At 43.3% G+C, this 20,366-nt stretch overlaps 1 protein-coding gene across 3 annotated transcripts; it reads left to right on the top strand.

Annotated features, from left to right (window-relative positions):
- Positions 1-605: 605 nt before the first annotated feature.
- On the top strand, positions 606-20,357 carry LOC110528383 (choline/ethanolaminephosphotransferase 1). 3 transcript variants are annotated; one of them, XM_021610407.3, is made up of 10 exons: positions 606-818; positions 1,923-2,199; positions 2,360-2,534; positions 8,732-8,879; positions 8,974-9,115; positions 10,830-10,914; positions 11,221-11,352; positions 17,261-17,419; positions 17,593-17,718; positions 18,057-20,357. In XM_021610407.3, exons 2-10 carry the CDS (start codon positions 2,006-2,008, stop codon positions 18,171-18,173), a joined length of 1,278 nt encoding a protein of 425 aa, XP_021466082.2. In that variant the 5' UTR covers positions 606-818; positions 1,923-2,005; the 3' UTR covers positions 18,174-20,357. The 3 variants fall into 3 exon arrangements, 2 of the variants coding, with proteins under 2 accessions (XP_021466082.2, XP_036839871.2); XM_036983976.2 differs by lacking the exon at positions 10,830-10,914 and adding an exon at positions 9,789-9,873; XR_016497394.1 differs by lacking the exon at positions 10,830-10,914 and having other exon boundaries at positions 610-818.
- The last annotated feature ends 9 nt before the right edge of the window (positions 20,358-20,366 follow it).

Below are 20,366 nucleotides of genomic sequence, written 5' to 3'. Positions count from 1 at the left end.
CATCACTGCTCTAGAGGAGATCTGCATGGAGGAATGGGCCAAAATACCAGCAACAGTTTGTGAAAACCTTGTGAAGACTTACAGAAAATGTTTGACCTCTGTCATTGCCAACCAAGGGTATATAACAAAGTATTGAGATAAACTTTTGTTATTGACCAAATACTTATTTTCCACCATAATTTGCAAATAAATTCATTAAAAATCCTACAATGTGATTTTCTGGATTTTTTTTCTCATTTTGTCTGTCATAGTTGAAGTGCACCTATGATGAAAATTACAAGCCTCTCTCATCTTTTTAAGGAGAACTTGCACACTTGGTGGCTGACTCAACACTTTTTTGCCCCACTGTATGTCTGTGGAACTTGTTCAGTTTATGTCTCAGTTGTTGAATCTAATGTTCATACAAATATTTACACATGTTAAGTTTGCTGTTGCGCCTTGATAAGATGCAAGCGAGGGCACTCAGGATGTGTCATGGTGCATTAAAACTACACCGGTTGAAGCTTTACAAGTAGATACTGGGGAAGTGCCCTATCCCTTAGAGTTAAATAGGTCATGACTGGCCTCACACTCCAGTACAGTAGGTGGCGGTGTATGCACATGTCAGTTGGTTGCGATTCGACAATAAAACTTAAAGAAGAACCCTGAGTGGGACCCGACGTGTTGTTGATCCTACCTGCAGTAACGCTCGCTGAGGGCTGTTGCATCTTTACCCCCGCCGTGAACGGGAAGACTATTGCTGCAACCCTACCAAGGAGTCATTCGACGCACTGTGAAGTGCCCCGAACTTCGGACACCCTGCCCTCTTTACTAGCCAGGTCAGCGTCTCCTTGGCAAGCTGATATCTTACTGCTAACTAACTAGCAAGAAAGCTAGCTAGCTGTCATTTTGGTTCTGGAGAGAGAGAGAGAGAGAGAGAGAGAGAGAGAGAGGGGGGAGGACAAATCAACTGATGGATTTCTAGAGCTCGGTGAAGGAAACATTGGCAGTGAGCTACGTTGTCATTTCATCGAGGGATAGGTATCATTAGCTAACTATGTGTCGTGTTGTCATTTGCAAGTGCTGTTAGCTAACTAACTAGCTAGTTAGTTGTCCAGACTTTCTGTAATTTACAGTGAGACTGTTTAGACAGACAGGTTTCAGAGGCAGTGTCGCAGAACATTTGTATTGCATATGTTTGCTATCCATTCCCATTGATCTCCCCTTTGTCTTTGATATTCATTGATGTCAGTATCGAACTCAGTTACTTTGCAATACTTTTATGATGGTGCTACAAGTGGAAACGAGTTAACCCTGGAATGACTCGGGGGTCTGACTGACTGCATCATTGATACATTTGTTGCTTTGCTATAAACAAACAACAAGGTCTGCAACATTGGCCAAACATTGGTTTGGTCGGTGGGATCACAAGAAAGGGGTCTGACCAAGTTTAGACACCACTGTTGTAGAGGAATTTCTGTGGTTACTGTGTGCAGATTGTGACTCTCCAATGATACAGAATTCTCGGTGGCTAAGATTTGTTTGGGAAGCCACATGTTCAGTGGATTGTGAGGGCGGGGCCTGACGTATCCCGCCCCTTGTATCTTTAGGGATGTGACTGAACAGTGTTTTATAACTCAGAACTGGGTGAACATGAGTGTGGGTGTCAATAGATAGCCTGGCTTGACTCTATGGTTCATTTTTATTCTCTTTCATTATCAACTCTTTTTCTAGCTATCCCACCCACCACATCCTGCCTCACTTTCACTCAAGTGAGTGAGAACTTGTATGAGATTAAATTATTTCAGTAAAACAGTTAAAGAAGCAGCTGGTGAGAGACCACTACTAGAGCCAACTGAACTCCAAGTCCCATTTCAGCACCTAGTCTTCATGTGAGCCAACCTTTCATCACATGACCTGTTCTCTCCTCTTCCACCCACCAGTGTGCAGCTCCATTGTGGAGCCCCAGCAAGTGGCGGGGGAGGCTGAGGCAGCCTGAAGTAGAGGGCACTGTGCTAGCAGGGCCATGAGCACCACTGGGTACCAGCAGCAGCAGGGGGGTGTTCGGACACGCCGAGGCCCAGTCAAGGAGAGGGATCCTGGGCAGGGTGTGGGCATGGAGGCGGCCTGCTGGCTGTCCCCTGGAGCCCTGCGCAGGCTGATTGAGCTGCCCACTCCCCCGCTCGACCGCCAACAGCTGAAGAGACTGGAGGAACACAGGTACTATCATTTGTAAAACCTAAGATCAATTATATCTTTATTTAGCTTTGATGTGATGATAACACAATGTGTTTTGTGCTTAGTGTTACATCAAGCACTTTGGGATGAAAATGTGTTCAATCTGGTTAATCGTTCTGGGGTCCTGGTTCCCCCTCTACAGGTACAGCAGTGCAGGTCACTCCCTGTTGGAGCCTCTGATGCAGTGCTACTGGGAGTGGCTGGTGGGCCATGTGCCCACCTGGATTGCCCCCAACCTCATCACCATCGTGGGCCTGGCCACCAATGTATTCACCACCCTGGTGCTGGTCTACTACTGCCCCACTGCCACTGAACAGGTAACAATGGCAACAATGTAGCACCTATTCAGGTAGGGTGTAAGTCAGCATTTCCCAAACTCAGTCCTCGGGACCTCAGGGGGTGTACGTTTTACTGTCCTGCCCCACTGAATAGGCTGGTTATACACTGCCTGGCTTCGTGCCATTGGACAGGTATGGTTGGAGGGCTCAAGTAAAGTGCTACCGTATTGTATTTGCCTGTCGGGCACAATGAAATAAAGTTTTCATCGCAGACTGTCAGATAATTGAACACTGTGTTGCTCAAATGTTTGAAAACACTTTTTTTAGGTTGATCTCTAAAGCTACAAACAAACATTCAATCCAACATTATCAGGGGTTCATACTTCATATAGCATTTGTATTGTTTTTTTACTCTCAAGCATTCAGCATTCAGTCAGTTATTTTGTCTCAAGGTTCTGTGAATGTGTTTTCTGTCAGCAATGGTTTTCATGGTACGTTTGTCTGGCTTTTGGTTTGTTTACCATCTCTGTGCTGTTGAGAGTTTGGCATAGCTCAGGCTTTCTGTTCTGGATGAACATCCCGTGCCCATAGCTCTCAGGTTACAGCTAGTCTGCACCTGATACCCGGACCCCTTCCCCGGCCAACACAGCACTGCAACGATGAGTGCACACTAAGGACCGGGAATAGAGAGGAGACGGCAAAACATACAAACTGTTAAGCTTAGTCGTTTCCCTCCAGAACTGAAAACCTAGGATAAATGTGTCTTTCCACAAGGGAATTTAATTTGTGATGTCAGACTTTAATGTACATAAAATTAGATTGCGTTCAAACTGAGGCATACAAAACAGCCTAATGCAATATAATGCATTTTGTTTGTCTGAGGTAAAGGAGTCTATGGAACGCGGACGTTCTATTGACCAGATTGTCGTGCATAAAACAAATATGATCTAACAAAGTGGATATTCTTCCAATCTGTCATGATTTATGTACTGTAACAGGCCCACAATGTGGTAACTTAACTCCGATGTTGTTTTCACAAAAACCAATGATTGCAAAGTTAAACATACCATGCAACTCAATGCACAAGGACGACTAGTAAACCATTTCCACTGAACATTTTACAAAACACATTTACTTGAAGAATAGTGCAGATGCAAAGTTTGGTAACAGAATAATGGTACATATCACATTCATTTTGTTACCGTGGAAATGCAAATGAGCCAAGTGTATGAGGCTCACAAAGACTTAGTCACTGTAAACATGAACTTATACAGTTGAAGTCGGAAGTTTACATACACCTTAGCCAACTACATTTAAACTCAGTTTTTCACAATTCCTGACATTTAATCCTAGTAAAAACTCTCTGTCTTAGGTCAGTTAGGATCACCGATTTTATTTTAAGAATGTGAAATGTCAGAATAATAGTAGAGTGATTTATTTCAGCTTGTATTTCTTTCATCACATTCCCAGTGGGTCAGAAGTTTACATACACTCAATTAGTATTTGGTAGCATTGCCTTTAAATTGTTTAACTTGGGTCAAACGTTTCAGGTAGCCTTCCACAAGCTTCATAAGTTGGGTGAATTTTGGCCCATTCCTCCTGACAGAGCTGGTGTAACTGCGTCAGGTTTGTCGGCCTCCTTGCTCCCACACGCTTTTTCAGTTCTGCCCAGAAATGTTCTATAGGATTGAGGTCAGGGCTTTGTGATGGCCACTCCAATAACTTGACTTTGTTGTCTTTAAGCCATTTTGCCAGAACTTTGGAAGTATGCTTGGAGTCATTGTCCATTTGGAAGACCCATTTGTGTCCAAGCTTCAACTTCCTGTCTTGAGATGTTGCTTCAATATATCCACATAATTGTCCTGCCTCATGATGCCATCTATTTTGTGAAGTGCACCAGTCCCTCCTGCAGCAAAGCACCCCCACAACATGATGCTGCCAACCCCGTGCTTCACGGTTGGGATGGTGTTCTTTGGCTTGCAAACATAACAATGGTCATTATGGCCGAACAGTTCTATTTTTGTTTCATCAGACCAGAAGACATTACTCCAAAAAGAACGATCTTTGTCCCCATGTGCAGTTGCAAACCGTAGTCTGGCTTTTTTATGGCGGTTTTGGAGCAGTGGCTTCTACCTTGCTGAGCGGCCTTTCAGGTTATGTTGATATAGGACTCGTTTTACTGTGGATATACACTGCTCAAAAAAATAAAGGGAACACTAAAATAACACATCCTAGATCTGAATGAATGAAATATTATTTTTAAATACTTTTTTCTTTACATAGTTGAATGTGCTGACATCAAAATCACAAAAATTATCAATGGAAATCAAATTTATCAACCCATTGTGATCTGGATTTGGAGTTGCACTCAAAATTAAATTGGAAAACCACACTACAGGCTGATCCAACTTTGATGTAATGTCCTTAAAACAAGTCAAAATGAGGCTCAGTAGTGTGTGTGGCCTCCACGTGCCTGTATGACCTCCCTACATTGCCTGGGCATGCTCCTGATGAGGTGGCGGATGGTCTCCTGAGGGAACTCCTCCCAGACCTGGACTAAAGCCTCCGCCAACTCCTGGACAATTTGTGGTGCAACGTGGCGTTGGTGGATGGAGCGAGACATGATGTCCCAGATGTGCTCAATTGGATTCAGGTCTGGGGAACTGGCGGGCCAGTCCATAGCATCAATGCCTTCCTCTTGCAGGAACTGCTGACACACTCCAGCCATATGAGGTCTAGCATTGTCTTGCATTAGGCGGAACCCAGGGCCAACCGCACCAGCATATGGTCTCACAAGGGGTCTGAGGATCTCATGTCGGTACCTAATGGCAGTCAGGCTACCTCTGGCGAGCACATGGAGGGCTGTGCGGCCCCTCAAAGAAATGCCACCCCACACCATGACCCACACGCCAAACCGCTCATGCTGGAGGATGTTGCAGGCAGCAGAACGTTCTCCACGGCGTCTCCAGACTCTGTCACGTGCTCAGTGTGAACCTGCTTTCATCTGTGAAGAGCACAAGGCGCCAGTGGCAAATTTGCCAATCTTGGTGTTCTCTGAAAAATGATAAACGTCCTGCACGGTGTTGGGCTGTAAGCACAACCCCCACCTGTGGACGCCGGGCCCTCATACCACCCTCATGGAGTCTGTTTCTGACCGTTTGAGCAGACACATGCACATTTGTGGCCTGCTGGAGGTCATTTTGCAGGGCTCTGGCAGTGCTCCTCCTGCTCCTCCTTGCACAAAGGCGGAGGTAGCGGTCCTGCTGCTGGGTTGTTGCCCTCCTACGGCCTCCTCTACATCTCCTGATGTACTGGCCTGTCTCCTGGTAGCGCCTCCATGCTCCGGACACTACGCTGACAGACACAGGAATGCCATCCTTGATGAGCTGCAGTACCTGAGCCACTTGTGTGGGTTGTAGACTCCGACTCATGCTACCACTAGAGTGAAAGCATCGCCAGCATTCAAAAGTGACCAAAACATCAGCCAGGAAGCATAGGAACTGATAAGTGGTCTTTGGTTACCACCTGCAGAACCACTCCTTTATTGGGGGTGTCTTGCTAATTGCCTATCATTTCCACCTGTTGTCTATCCCATTTGCACAACAGCATGTGAAATGTATTGTAAATCAGTGTTGCTTCCTAAGTGGACAGTTTGATTTCACAGAAGTGTGATTGAGTTGGAGTTACATTGTGTTGTTTAAGTGTTCCCTTTATTTTTTGAGCAGTGTAGATACATTTGTACTTGTTTCCTCCAGCATCTTCACAAGGTCCTTTGCTGTTGTTCTGGGATTGATTTGCACTTTTCGCACCAAAGTACATTCATCTCTAGGAGACAGAATGCGTCTCCTTTCCTGAGCGGTATGACGGCTGCGTGGTCCCATGGTGTTTATACTTGCGTACTGTTTGTACAGATGAACGTGGTACCTTCAGGCGTTTGGAAATGGTCCCCAATGATGATCCAGACTTGTGGAGGTTACTATTCTTTTTCTGAGGTCTTGGCTGATTTATTTTGATTTTCCCATGATGTCAAGCAAAAATGCACTGAGTTTGAAGGTTGGCCTTGAAATACATTCACACTTACACCTCCAATTGACTCAAATGATGTCAATTAGCCTATCAGAAGCTTCTAAAGCCATGACATAATTTTCTGGAATTTTCCAAGCTGTTTAAAGGCCCAGTCAACTTAGTGCATGTAAACTTCTGACCCACTAGAATTGTGATACAGTGAAATAATATTTCTGTAAACAATTGTTGGAAAAATTACTTGTGTCATGCACAAAGTAGATGTCCTAACCGACTTGCCAAAACTATAGTTTGTTAACAAGAAATTTATGGAGTGATTGGAAAACGAGTTTTAATGACTCCAAACTGAGTGAATGTAAACTTCCAACTTCAACTGTTTAATCTACTTATTTGTTATAGAAGCCAGTCTAACCATGGGAGAAAACAACATGTTTATTATCCCTACATTTCCAGCTTTCCCAGCTAGCAGCTGACTGCATATTTGACCAATTGAATTTAATCCACAAATAACCTTGAAACGTAGACCAAGCATTTTCCGCAAGGCGAAACATGTTCTCATTTTAGGAGTCTTTTTAATGCAGATGTTCTTTCATCCTGGTCCTGACACCCACAGGGGGTGCAGGCTACTGTTCCGACCCAGCAGTATCACACTTGATTGATTGAATGAATCAAGGGCTTGATGATTAGTTGAATCTGGTGTGTTAGTGCTGGGCTGGAACAAAAGCCTGCACACCCTGTGGGTCTCCAGGAGGCAGGTTTGAAGATCACTGCTGTGTCACCTGACTTACACTGTGCTGCTTAACAGGTCACTGCTTCAACAGTCGGCAACTAAAAGGTGGGTTAGAGTAGTTTTAATTCAGAAAAGTTACAGGATTTGATGACGAGCGTAACTTGTTTTCCCCCTCTGTAAATAGAGATCTCTCTCTGAAGTTATCCACCCCCTCCACTGTTTCCTTTTGTAGGACAATGGTTGAAAAATCACTCTGCATGCATATTTGCTCACAATGTGGAGCAACAAAGGAAGGCAAAACAGAATGTAATTTACTGGACTCGCTAGACTAGAGAATTGAGTTTATCCCAGAGAACAGGCTCGGTAGGGTACTACTTCTGGAGGGAGAATCTCAGTGACTGTGTACCTATGTCACAACACCTCTTATAATGTCCATGTTCATTGTTGTAAGAATGATTCAACACCTGACATAATAGGTGATAATTCTGTTAACAGGTTAGAGGTGTGATAGTTAAAGAGCTAAAACATTAGTGGCAGCACTGTTTCATAGCCCAGAGAAGTTGGTATTTACTTAACATGCTGTACTAGTCAGTGTCCTGTTTCTGATGACCCAGGTCAGGAGTATTTAAGACAACCTGCCCTGTGTGTGTGTGTGTGTGTGTGTGTGTGTGTGTCAGTGTTTTGAGTATACAGTGCAGCTGTTTTCCGGACTGAATTTGTCACCGTGTCCTGTTTGAACAGAAAGTACACTTGCTCTAGGGCCTCTTAGTTTCACAGCCCTGTCATCTTGCCATTATATTCATAATCATATGTTCACTGATAACACAGAGGCAGTCAGCAGATATTTCCACCCTGCTCTACTTTTCAATATCTCCATTCCAACCCCTTGGTACTGTCCTCTTTCATAACCCCTTACTTCTCTCCTGCTCCCCAAATCCCTGTTTCTGCCTGAGGACCTGAAAGAATAAAAAGCTTAATGTATGAGGCTATGAGCTGCTCTGCAGTAACAGGGAAGTGAATGCCAAGTGGGAAGCCTCTAAATTGTAGGCCAGGATGTGTCATATTCCGGTTGGTTTTGGTCTCTGTGTAAACTGCTGTCAGCTCATCATAGACCCAGTAAAAACGGGACAGGAAATGAAGGCATGACACATTGATGACGCTGTGAAACTCTCCATGCTGGTTAACTAATGAAGGACAAAGCCCTGCTGTGTTCCAAATCTATTTAGAGGGAAACAAACCACACATCAACCTCTTTTACTCAAGTTCCAACATATCTTCTTTGTGTAGTCTACAGCTGCCAGAAGATCAAGTTTTATGTCAGATGATTCTCTATTGATGATAATACCCACCGATTCTCTGAGAACACAATTTATACATGTTTTGAGAGATTACACTATCATCACCCTCCAAAAAATCCATTGGGAGGAAGGCATTTTTTTATAGTATTCATTAAGTATTCTTTGGTGTCGTCTTTTTTCGTCAGGCACCGCTGTGGGCATACCTGCTGTGTGCGGTGGGTCTGTTTGTGTACCAATCACTGGATGCTATTGATGGGAAGCAGGCCAGACGAACTAATAGCAGCTCTCCGCTGGGTGAACTGTTTGACCACGGCTGTGACTCCCTCTCCACAGGTACAGCCGCCCCTCTGTGTGTGTGTTCCATATAACTTTGTTTGCCTTATTAGGATTTAATTGACTCTGTTTCCATTTCCTCTCTCTCTTTCAGTGTTTGTGGTCCTGGGCACCAGTATAGCAGTGCAGCTGGGCACCAACCCTGACTGGATGTTCTTCTGTTGTTTCGCTGGCATGTTCATGTTCTACTGTGCCCACTGGCAGACATACGTCTCCGGCACCCTGCGCTTCGGCATGTGAGTGTGTATGGGGAGGGGGGAGAAGAGTGGCTTTAGAGAAGTAGAGTGATGCTGGTAGTAGGTGAGGGAGTGGATATGGGGAATTCAGGGAGAGGTAAGTGATGGGTTAGAATGAAAAGTGAAAGATAGGATCTACACTGCAGTTCTAGTGTAGCGAAGAGCGTCAGGGGTTCTCAAAGGCATTCCCAGATTGTGGGTCAGAGTGGTCCCCCGTGGCCTCAGCTGGATAGTTTGGCTACTTACTAGTTTTCTACCTACTAAGCTTTTGTATAATTTCAGTCAGTAGTTTTGAAAGTAGTGCTCATGACCCAAAACGTGTCCTCAAATTGTGTACTACGTCAATTGTTGCGTAACATGGGCTCTCATGAAGTGATTTTCGAATACATTTGCGTTGATGTCAGAGTGATTAGAGGGACAATAGAGTGCTGAGTACCAGGCAGTTAGCAAGTTTGGTAGGCTACTAATGACCATCAGCAGCATCAGAGCTTGGAGAAGTCTAATTACCGTGACTAAACGGTCACGTGGAATTTGACTGCCTTCATGACTCGTGACCGGCGGTAATACGGTCACAGTAACAGCCCTATGTGTGTGTAAGCATCCGTATGATCAAGTATTTATATCCTTTATTCTCAAAGTGGGGTGTATTTTGAAAAATGTTCTCTGTGTGTAGATTTGATATTACAGAGTTACAGATCTGTCTAGCGCTGTTACAGATGCTGACAGCCACTGTAGGCCCCTTCTTGTGGAACGTGACGGTAAATCTCTGACGGACAGCATCTTGGCCTGACAGATATGCAGTGAGCCTCAGCCAATTAGATCCCTGCTTCCCCACACACTGACCTCTAGCCACAAGCTAATGGGAGGGAGGAAATCTTTGCACTTGCCCGGTCTGAAAACAAACCATTTCATGAGTAGAAACGGACTAGATCCATGCTACTGAAAGAATACCAAAACATACACTAAGTGTGCAAAACATTATGAACAGCTTCCTAATATTGAGTTGCACCCCCCCTTCACTTTGCCCTCGGAACAGCCTCAATTCATCAGAGCATGGACTCTGCAAGGTGTCGAATGCGTCCCACAGGGATGCTGGCCCATGTTGACTCCAATGCTTCCCAAAGTTGTATCAAGTTTGCTGGATGTCCTTTGAGTTGTGGACCATTCTTGATACACAAAGGGAAACTGTTGAGTGTGGAAAAAGCCAGCAGTGTTGCAGTTCTTGACACAAACCGGTGTGCCTGGCACCTACTACCATACCCTGTTCAAAGGCACTTCATTCTTTTGTCTTGCCCATTCACCCTCTGAATGATACACACACACAATCCATGTCTCAATTGTCTCAAGGCTTTAACATCCTTCTTTAACTTGTCTCCTCCCCTTCATTTACACTGATTGGAGTGGATTTAACAAGTGACCTCAATAAGAGATCATAGCTTCCACCTGGATTCACTTGATCAGTCTATTGTATATATATTTTTTAACCTTTATCAGGGAATCATACGATGTCATGGAAAGAGCAGGTGTCCTTAATGTTTTGTAAACTCCGTGCATATGTTTGCTATAAGTGCATCATGATGTGCATCATGATTGACATCTGACTGGAAGAGCTGTGGTTAGTGTTTGGGTGAAGACTCACTAGTGCAGGCTTGTGCATATGGACAGAGTTGATGACTGTTCTGACTAACCTCTCCTCTCTACCTGCTCCTCTCAGCATTGACGTGACTGAGGTGCAAATCTTCATTATAATCATGTATTTGCTGGCCGCCGTGGGAGGATCCGCTTTTTGGCAGTCACTGGTAATTCTGAATGGCTCAACTTTCCACTGATTGGCTTTTGGCAACTGAAATGAATGGCATGACTAACTGAATGATGAAGCTGTAACACTGGTAATATAATGGTCGCGCTGCCCGCATCGGTATGTTCTAATTCTGTGTACAGTTTAATTCCTTACTATATTAAATGCAATTTCACTCAGTAATGAAACTGTTTTTTTGAACGAAATGAACCATCTTACTAACAATGTTTAGAGTTGTGAAATGTACTGAACACTGATGGTGTTGACTGGCTGTAATAAATGATATCTTGCTCCCTCACCTCCACAGATCCCAGTCATAAACATCCAGATGAAAATAGTTCCAGCCATCTGCACTTTCTTAGGGGCCATCTTTTCCTGTACTAATTACTTCCGGGTTATATTTACCGGAGGTGTGGGCAAAAATGGATCAACAATAGCAGTAAGTCTACAATTGACCTGTAACTTAGTCCCTGACCTTCATAAAGAACTGAATAAGCTTAAGCAAAATGGTAGTCCCCACCTTTCCCTTTGGCGGTCTGTGTTTTCTTTTGATGTATTGCTCACATCAATCCAGTCCTTTTTAACATGATTTTTTTTTCTCCCAAGATGGCGTAGCAGTGCAGACGTGGTTTGTCGTCCTCTCGTTTACTTTTTGTATTTTTCGTCTTTTTTTTGTAAATATTTCCATTTATTTTCAATCTCTTTTCCATTTTTAAATTAAATATACCTTCCGGTAACCCGCCTCACCCAATGTGACACGGATCTGAATTTTTTTTTAGACCTTATAGCCAGAACCTCCATCAGAAGCTAGCCAGCTAATTAGCTACTAGCTATTTAGTCATTGTTGGCCACTGCTAGCGGCCTTTACCTTCTGCACAGACACCAGATGTTTTTTCTTTAGCTTGGATAATACTTGCCAGCCTGCCAGTATCAGACTGTTTTCTCCACTACAACGCCGGATTCCTGCCGTAAACCCTGGACCATTACTCCTGATCATCACAGCTAGCTAGCTGCCACCGAGTGACCCAGCCCCGAAGCTAGCCCTGTGCCAGGCCCACCTCCCGGCCTACTCTGTGATCACTCGGCTACTCAGCCGATGCCTCCCGGACTCTACCCCAACATGGCTAGAATCCACTACTCCACCGGATCCTTGCCGTAAACTCTGGACCTTTGCATCGGATCATCGCTGCTACCGAGTGGCTATAGTGGCTAACGCCCCTGTCCCGAAGCTAACACCAGTTAGCCGCGAGCCAGGCGCATCTCCCGGCTAGCAAACGAAATTACTGCAACTACAATACCTCTTTCGCCATCTGGTCCGGACCCTTTGTCGACACAGCGCCCCGCCGTATCACCACGACTGGTCCGCCGATGTATCTCCATCCGCTGTGCCCTCAACCGGCCTTTGCCGGGCGTCGGAGCTGACGCTTCTACTTACCCCGGCCTGCTAACTTTAAACGCTGTGTCTCCCGCGTGCCAGCGTATTAACGACTACCCAGCGGCTTCCCTGTTCCATCTATTGCTGTTCACTAGACCCTATGATCACTTGGCTACATAGCTGATGCCTGCTGGACTGTTCATTAATCACGGTACACCATTTAGTTTATTTTTTGTTGGCCCCAGCCTCGAACTCAGGCCCTCTGTGTAGTTAACCGACCCTCTCTGCCCATTCATCGCCATTTTACCTGTTGTTGTCTTAGCTGATTAGCTGTTGTTGTCTTACCCGTTGTTGTCTTAGCTAGCTCTCCCAATCAACACCTGTGATTGCTTTATGCCTCGCTTTTTGTCTCTCTCAAATGTCAATATGCATTGTACACTGTTATTTAGGACAGTTATCATTGTTTTAGTTTAATGCGGAGCCCCTAGTCCCACTCAACATGCCTCAGATACCTCCTTTGTCCCACCTCCCACACATGCGGTGACCTCACCGAGCATAACTAGCCTGTCCAGAGATGCAACCTCTCTCATCACTCGGTGCCTGGGTTTAGCTCCACTGTATCCGCACCCCACCATACCCTATACCATATCTTAAATAAGGATGCCCCTTTGAAAAAATGTAGAACTAAGAAAAGATATAGCGCTTGCTTCACTCCAGACCTGACTGCCCCCGACCAGCACAAAAACATCCTGTGGCGGACTGCACTAGCATCGAATAGTCCCCGCGATATGCAACTTTTCAGGGAAGTCAAGTACCAATACGCAGTCAGTCAGGAAAACAAAGGCTAGCTTTTTCAAACAGAAATATGCATCCTGTAGCTAACTCCAAAAAGTTTTGGGACACTGTAAAGTCCATGGAGAATAAGAGCAGCACCTCCCAGCTGACCACTGCACTGAGGTTAGGTGACACTGTCACTGCCAATAAATCCACGATAATCGAGAATTTCAATAAGCATTTCTCTAGGCTGGCCATGCTTTCCTCCTGGCTACCCCAACCCCGGCCAAAAGCTCCGCAACCCCGCAGCTACTTGTCCAAGCCTCCCCAGCTTCTCCTTCACCCAAATCCAGATAGCAGATGTTCTGAAAGAGATGCAAAACCTGGACCCGTACAAATCAGCTGGGCTAGACAATCTGGACCCTCTCTTTCTAAAATTATCCGCCACCATTGTTGCAACCCCTATTAGCAGTCTGTTCAACCTCTCTTTCGTATCGTCCGAGATCCCTAAAGATTGGAAAGCTGCTGCGGTCATCCCCATCTTCAAAGGGAGTGACACACTAGACCCAAACTGTTACAGACCTATATCCATCCTGCCCTGCCTTTCTAAAGTCTTCGAAAGCCAAGTTAACAAACAGACCATTTCGAATCCCACCTGTGCAATCTGGTTTTCAAGCTGGTCACAGGTGCACCTCAGCCACTCTCAAGGTACTAAACGATATCATAACTGCCATCAATAAAAGATAGTACTGTGCAGCTGTCTTCATCCACCTGGCCAAGGCTTTTGACTCTGTCAATCACCGTATTCTTATCGGCAGACTCAACAGCCTTGGTTTCTCAAATGACTGTCTCGCCTGGTTCACCAACTACTTCTCAGACAGAGTTCAGTGTGTCAAATCGGGAGGGCCTGTTGTCCGGACCTCTGGCAGTCTCTATGGGGGTACCACAGGGTTCAATTCTCGGGCCGACTCTTTTCTCTGTATATATCAACGATGTTGCTCTTGCTCCGGGTGATTCCCTGACCCACCTCTACGCAGACACCATTCTGTATACATCTGGCTCTTCTTTGGACACTGTGCAAACAAACCTCCAAACGAGTTTCAATGCCATACAACACTCCTTCCGTGTCCTCCAACTGCTTTTAAACGCTAGTAAAACCAAATGCATGCTTTTCAACCGTTCGCTGCTCGCACTCGCCCGCCCGACTAGCATCAATACTCTGGACGGTTCTGACTTAGAATATGTGGACAATTACAAATACCTAGGTGTCTGGCTAGACTCTAAACTCTCCTTCCAGGCTCATATTAAACAGCTCCAATCCAAAATGAAATCTAGAATCGGCTTCCTATTTCACAAACATACCCTCGTCACACTGACTATCCTACCGATCGGCAATGTAATTTACAAAATAGCTTCCAATACTGGATGCAGTCTCTCACAATGCCATCCGTTTTGTCACCAAAGCCCCTTATACCACCAACCACTGCAACCTGTATGCTCTAGTCGGCTGGCCCTCGCTACTTATTCATCGCCAAACCCACTGGCTCCAGGTCATCTATAAGTCTATGTTAGGTAAAGCTCCGCCTTATCTCAGCTCACTGGTCACGACAACACCCACCCATAGCACGCGCTCCAGCAGGTATATCTCACTGGTCATCCCCAAAGCCAACACCTCCTTTGGCCGCCTTTCCTTCCAGTTCTCTGCTGCCAATGACTGGAACGAATTGCAAAAATCACTGAAGCTGGAGACTTATTTCCCTCACTAACTTTAAACATCAGCTATCTGAGCAGCTACCCGATCTCTGCAGCTGTACATAGCCCATCTGTAAATAGCCCACCCAATCTACCTACCTCATCCCCATATTGTTTTTATTTTCTGCTCTTTTGCACACCAGTATTTCTACTTGCACATCACCATCTGCTCATCTATCACTCCAGTGTTAATTTGCTCAATTGTAATTACTTCACTACTATGGCCTATTTATTGCCTTACCACCTCACGCCATTTGCACACAGTTTCTTTTTTTCCCTATTGTATTATTGACTGTACGCTTGTTTATTTCATGTGTAACTCTGTTTGTGTCGCTTTGCTTTATCTTGGCCAGGTCGCAGTAGTAAATGAGAACTTGTTCTCAACTGGCCTACCTGGTTAAATAAAGGTGTAATAAAAAATAAATAAAAAAAATATTGCAAAAATGCCTAGGGTGAATTCTCCCAAATACAGTTGAAGTCGGAAGTTTACATACACCTTAGCCAAATACATTTAAACTCAGTTTTTCACAATTTCTGACATTTAATCCTAGTAAAAATTCCCTGTCTTAGGTCAGTTAGATTCACCACTTTATTTTAAGAATGTGAAATGTCAGAATAATAGTAGAGAGAATTATTTATTTCAGCTTGTATTTCTTTCATCACATTCCCAGTGGGTCAGAAGTTTACATACACTCAATTAGTATTTGGTAGCATTACCTTTAAATTGTGTAACTTAGGTAAAACATTTTGGGTAGCCATCCACAAGCTTCCCACAATAAGTTGGGGGAATTTTGGCCCATTCCTCCAAACAGAGCTGGTGTGGTGTAACTGCGTCAGGTTTGTCGGCCTCCTTGCTCACACACTCTTTTTCAGTTCTGCCCACAAATTTTCTATATGATTGAGGTCAGGGCTTTGATGGCAACTCCAATACCTTGACTTTGTTGTCCTTAAACCATTTTGCCACAACTTTGGAAGTATACTTGGGGTCATTGTCCATTTGGAAGACCCATTTGCGATCAAGCTTTAACTTCCTGACTGATGTCTTGAGATGTTGTTTCAATATATCCACATAATTGTCCTGCCTCATGATGCCATCTATTTTGTGAAGTGCACCAGTCCCTCAACATGATGCTGCCCACCCCCGTGCTTCACGGTTGGGATGGTGTACTTCGGCTTGCAAGCCTCCCCCTTTTTCCTCCAAATATAACGATGGTCATTATGGCCAAATAGTTCTATTTTTGTTTCATCAGACCAAAAAGTACGATTTTTGTCCCTATGTGCAGTTGCAAACTGTGGTCTGGCTTTTTTATAGCGGTTTTGGAGCAGTGGCTTCTTCCTTGCTGAGCGAGCGGCCTTTCAGGTTATGTCGATATAGAACTTGTTTTATTGTGGATATAGATACTCTTGTACCCGTTTCCTCAAGCATCTTCACAAGGTCCTTTGCTGTTGTTCTGGGATTGATTTGCACTTTTCGCACCAAAGTACGTTCATCTCTAGGAGAAAGAACGTGTCTCCTTCCTGGGCTGTGTTGTCCCATGGTGTTTATACTTGCGTACTATTGTTTGTACAGGTGAATGTGGTACCTTCAGGCGTTTGGAAATTGCTCTCAAGGATGAACCAGACTTTTTTTTTTTCTGAGATCTTGGTGGATTTCTTTTGATTTTCCCATGATGTCAAGCAAATAGGCACTGAGCTTGAAGATAGGCCTTGAAATACATCCACAGGTACACCTCCAATTGACTCAAATGATGTCAATTAGCTTTTCAGAAGCTTCTAAAGCCATGGCATACTTTTCTAAGCTTTTTAAAGGCACAGTCAACTTAGTTTATGTAAACTTCTGACCCACTGGAATTGTGATGTGAAATAATATAATATTGTTGGAAAAACTACTTGTCATGCACAAAGTAGATGTCCTAACTAACTTGCCATAACTAGTTTGTTAACAAGAAATGTATGGAGTGGTTGGAAAAAACAAGTTTTAATGACCCCAACCTAAGTGTATGTAAATCTCCGACTTCAACTGTAAATGTTTACCAACTTTGACACAATGTAGTTTACAATTAATATGAAGGATATGACAATGTACTTTTTAGAGGATGATGCTGGCTTGATGACTGTGCTTGTTTGTCAGTTTCATCCATTTGCCTGAGCTGTCTATTAGCTTCGGAGGAAATTAAGGATGTGTATTAAGACTGTTGGACCTGATCCCAGCTCAGTTCAGTTGGCTGAGCGATATGAGTGTTTGTCACTTGACAATATTTATTTTAGGCAGGGCCACCCATGTTTTCCTTCGGGGGAATTACTGTGTATTATGACTTAACACCTAGATGTGTCCACCAGCATTCCTTACTGTGTGTTTTCTTTCACCAAGCTGCACTCACATATCATCTAGGCCTATTAATAATGTCCACTGATTTGGACTCTTGTTTCTCTCTCTTCTCTCCAGGGAACCAGTGTCCTATCTCCCGTGTTACATATAGGCTCAGTAATAATACTGGCCATGATGATCTATAAGAAGTCCGCTATCCAGCTCTTTGAGAAGCACCCCTGTGTTTATATCCTGGCCTTTGGTTTTGTGTCAGCCAAGATCACCAACAAATTAGTTGTAAGTGTGGTGTGCTGCTTATTGGTGGAATTAAATTCCCGCCCACCCTGAACATTGTACTGTTGATGTAAATGTACTTGATGCAAGAATGTGTATGATGTAAATGAATATCATCCATGTAAATGTGCTTGCTGATTAAACCACGACTCTTGCCTGTGTCTTGTTTGTTTCAGGTAGCACATATGACAAAGAGTGAGATGCATCTACATGATATAGCATTCCTGGGGCCAGGCCTGCTGTTCCTGGACCAGTATTTCAACAGTTTTATTGATGAATACCTGGTGCTGTGGATTGCAGTGGTGAGTACACACACACTTCCATGGTATAGAGGTCCATAGTACCTGAGCAAGGCCAGGGTGGTCATTCCACAACAAAGTAAGAGGACATGCAATCTACAGCATGTGTTCACATGAGAACATTTTCTTTGAAATGAACCATCAGTCATTTCACATGCAACACTGATTTGCTGTACCTTTTTCAGAGGCACATGTTTTCAGTCTAATGCCACATTTATTTGTAACTAATAGCACAACCCTTTGATACTTCGGCATCATCCATCTACTCACAGGGTCCATTATCTACAGTTATGTCTATCATGTTTTCTGACTTAATTTTCTCTTCCGCTTTCCGTCTGCAGATCCTGTCTTTCGTTGACTTGGTGCGTTACTGTGTCAGTGTTTGCAACCAGATCGCCTCCCATCTTCACATCTTTGTCTTCAGAATCAAGCCATTGACCCCCTCCTCCCTTCAGTGAGGACATAGAACTATTACTCTTTCTCCCCCCCCCCACCTCTCTCCCTCTCTTCATGTTAGATTGCTAGTCGTCACTCTTTCTTTACCCTTTTTACATGTGTTGGGGTGGATCTATTACCGGTAGAGGTTCAGAGTGAATGAAGGGGATAGATGAAACATGAGGTGTTACGTTATTTTCCATCACTGCTTTGTGCTGATTTCATCTTGTTACAGTTGTCAGATTCCTATACAAAAATAATGATTTGTCCCTTTTTTCTGCAGTGAATGGTCACATATAGGAAATGTACTGAGTGGTCTCCTCTGTGCCAGAGAGGGTAAATTAGTGCAAGAATGCAATGGGTTTGAATAGGTGCTACCTTATTCATTTACTAATTCTGTTATTGTACTTTAAAACAAACATTTCTTGTTGATGGTGTGTGTTTGTTCTCTACAAGAAAATGTAGAGCATAGGAAGTGATTTACACAGGATGTCTGTCTGCTTTCAGTTTTGTTTTGTAATATTTGCATAACCTTTTCAGTTTCATAAATATATAACTATTAGTGTTGATAGTTGTGCTGTTCTATTATTTCAAAATGTCTCACCTGGCACATCTATCAATCTTGCATAAGTGGTATTATTAACCCTGCAATAATTATGATTGCATTTATTCTGTAAAACATTACATATGTAAACATGTTATTTTAGGGTGCCCCTGATCAATGGCTTACAAAAAATTATTGTAAAGTATTCAAATAGTATTGCACCTTTTGAAAAGATGGGTGTCTCGAGCCTCGTTTCCCCTCAAATGGCTCAAGCATTTGTCTCTAAAGCCACAAACATTACACAACACTTATAGCACCACATGCAGGATTGCTAATGGTTGTCTTGGGAATACTATTCTGTATATCCTGTCTAATATTGCTTTTAAAAAAGGAAAATAGTTTAATGTTTAACAAATCATTTTTAAAAAAAACTTAGATTTTTGTACCCGTTTGTAATTTTCTTGGCCTGTTGCATTTCTGCCCTGTCAGATACTGAAGCATTGCAATTTGCTCAGAATGCTCAACGAAAATGCCAAGTTTTGATGCACCCTTAATTAATGAAGAAAAGTAATGATGTGATTTTCTCCTCAAAAAGTAGTCATTCTTATCATTTGAAGCTAAATATGTTGTCTGCGTTGTTTTTCTGCTAGCGTTTGTTCAATGGTGTGCCTGATACCACAGCTAAATGACAATTAGTAACTTTACTCCTACAGCCTGTTTCTAAATGTTTTTTTTTTAAATGAGTCTACTTGTAAAAAATAAAAAAAAATAAAAATGTATTTAAGTAGGAAAGTCAGTTAAGAACTAATTCTTATTTACAATGACAGCCTAGGAACAGTGGGTTAACTGCCTTGTTCAGGGGCAGAACGACAGATGTTTACCTTGTCAGCTTGGGAAACTAGCAACCTTTCGGTTACTGGCCCAACGCTCTAACTAGGCTACCTGCCGCCCCAACACAATGTGTTGAAAGGTGATTTTGATTGATAATGTAGGGCTAACCAAAGCTTGTTTATATCTACAATCTAAGGACATGTTTTCTGAGTCTACTTTTTTATTTTTTATGAATTTCCTTTAAAATGACCTAACACAATAACAACTTTCTTTATGTAGCATGATCTGCACTGTGCCAGGTCCACATACAGCAATTAAGTGTTTTGGGAGATTTGGGGAGCTTTCGTGTGAAACAAAAAGGATTATCTGACTGTGCCCTAATCATATTTGTCTGTACCATGTTTTTGCATCTACATACCTGGCAGTCTGCTTATAATTCAGTCATCAGAATCAATAGAAACAGACTTTTATTTATGTGTGTAATGTTGTTGGTATGTAAGTTACTGAGCTCATACAACGTGTGTGTAGTTGCTGATGTCAGATCAGTGCTCTCATTGACTAGTACATTCTCAGATAAGTAAAAGGATGCCTTAAACAGTTTGTTTAATTTTCTGTTGTATGGTAGTCAAGCCTCTTTAACATGCCCCTAATTTGTTTCCTTTGTGTGTTTGTACTGTGTTTTCACTCGTTACTGTTTTTATTTTGGCCGGACTGTCAAGCTCAGGTATATTAGTTTTCAGACAAGTATGTTCATAGGTTGTGACAAAAGAACAACAAGATCACTCTACAATCTCTCCCTCACTAACGCAAATAAAAATGTAATATTCACACATGTAAGTTG

Source organism: Oncorhynchus mykiss, chromosome 7, assembly GCF_057628025.1.
Source record: "Oncorhynchus mykiss isolate SJ-2025 chromosome 7, ASM5762802v1, whole genome shotgun sequence".
Lineage (NCBI taxonomy): Eukaryota > Metazoa > Chordata > Actinopteri > Salmoniformes > Salmonidae > Oncorhynchus > Oncorhynchus mykiss.
This window is presented reverse-complemented; position numbering and strand designations above follow the sequence as displayed.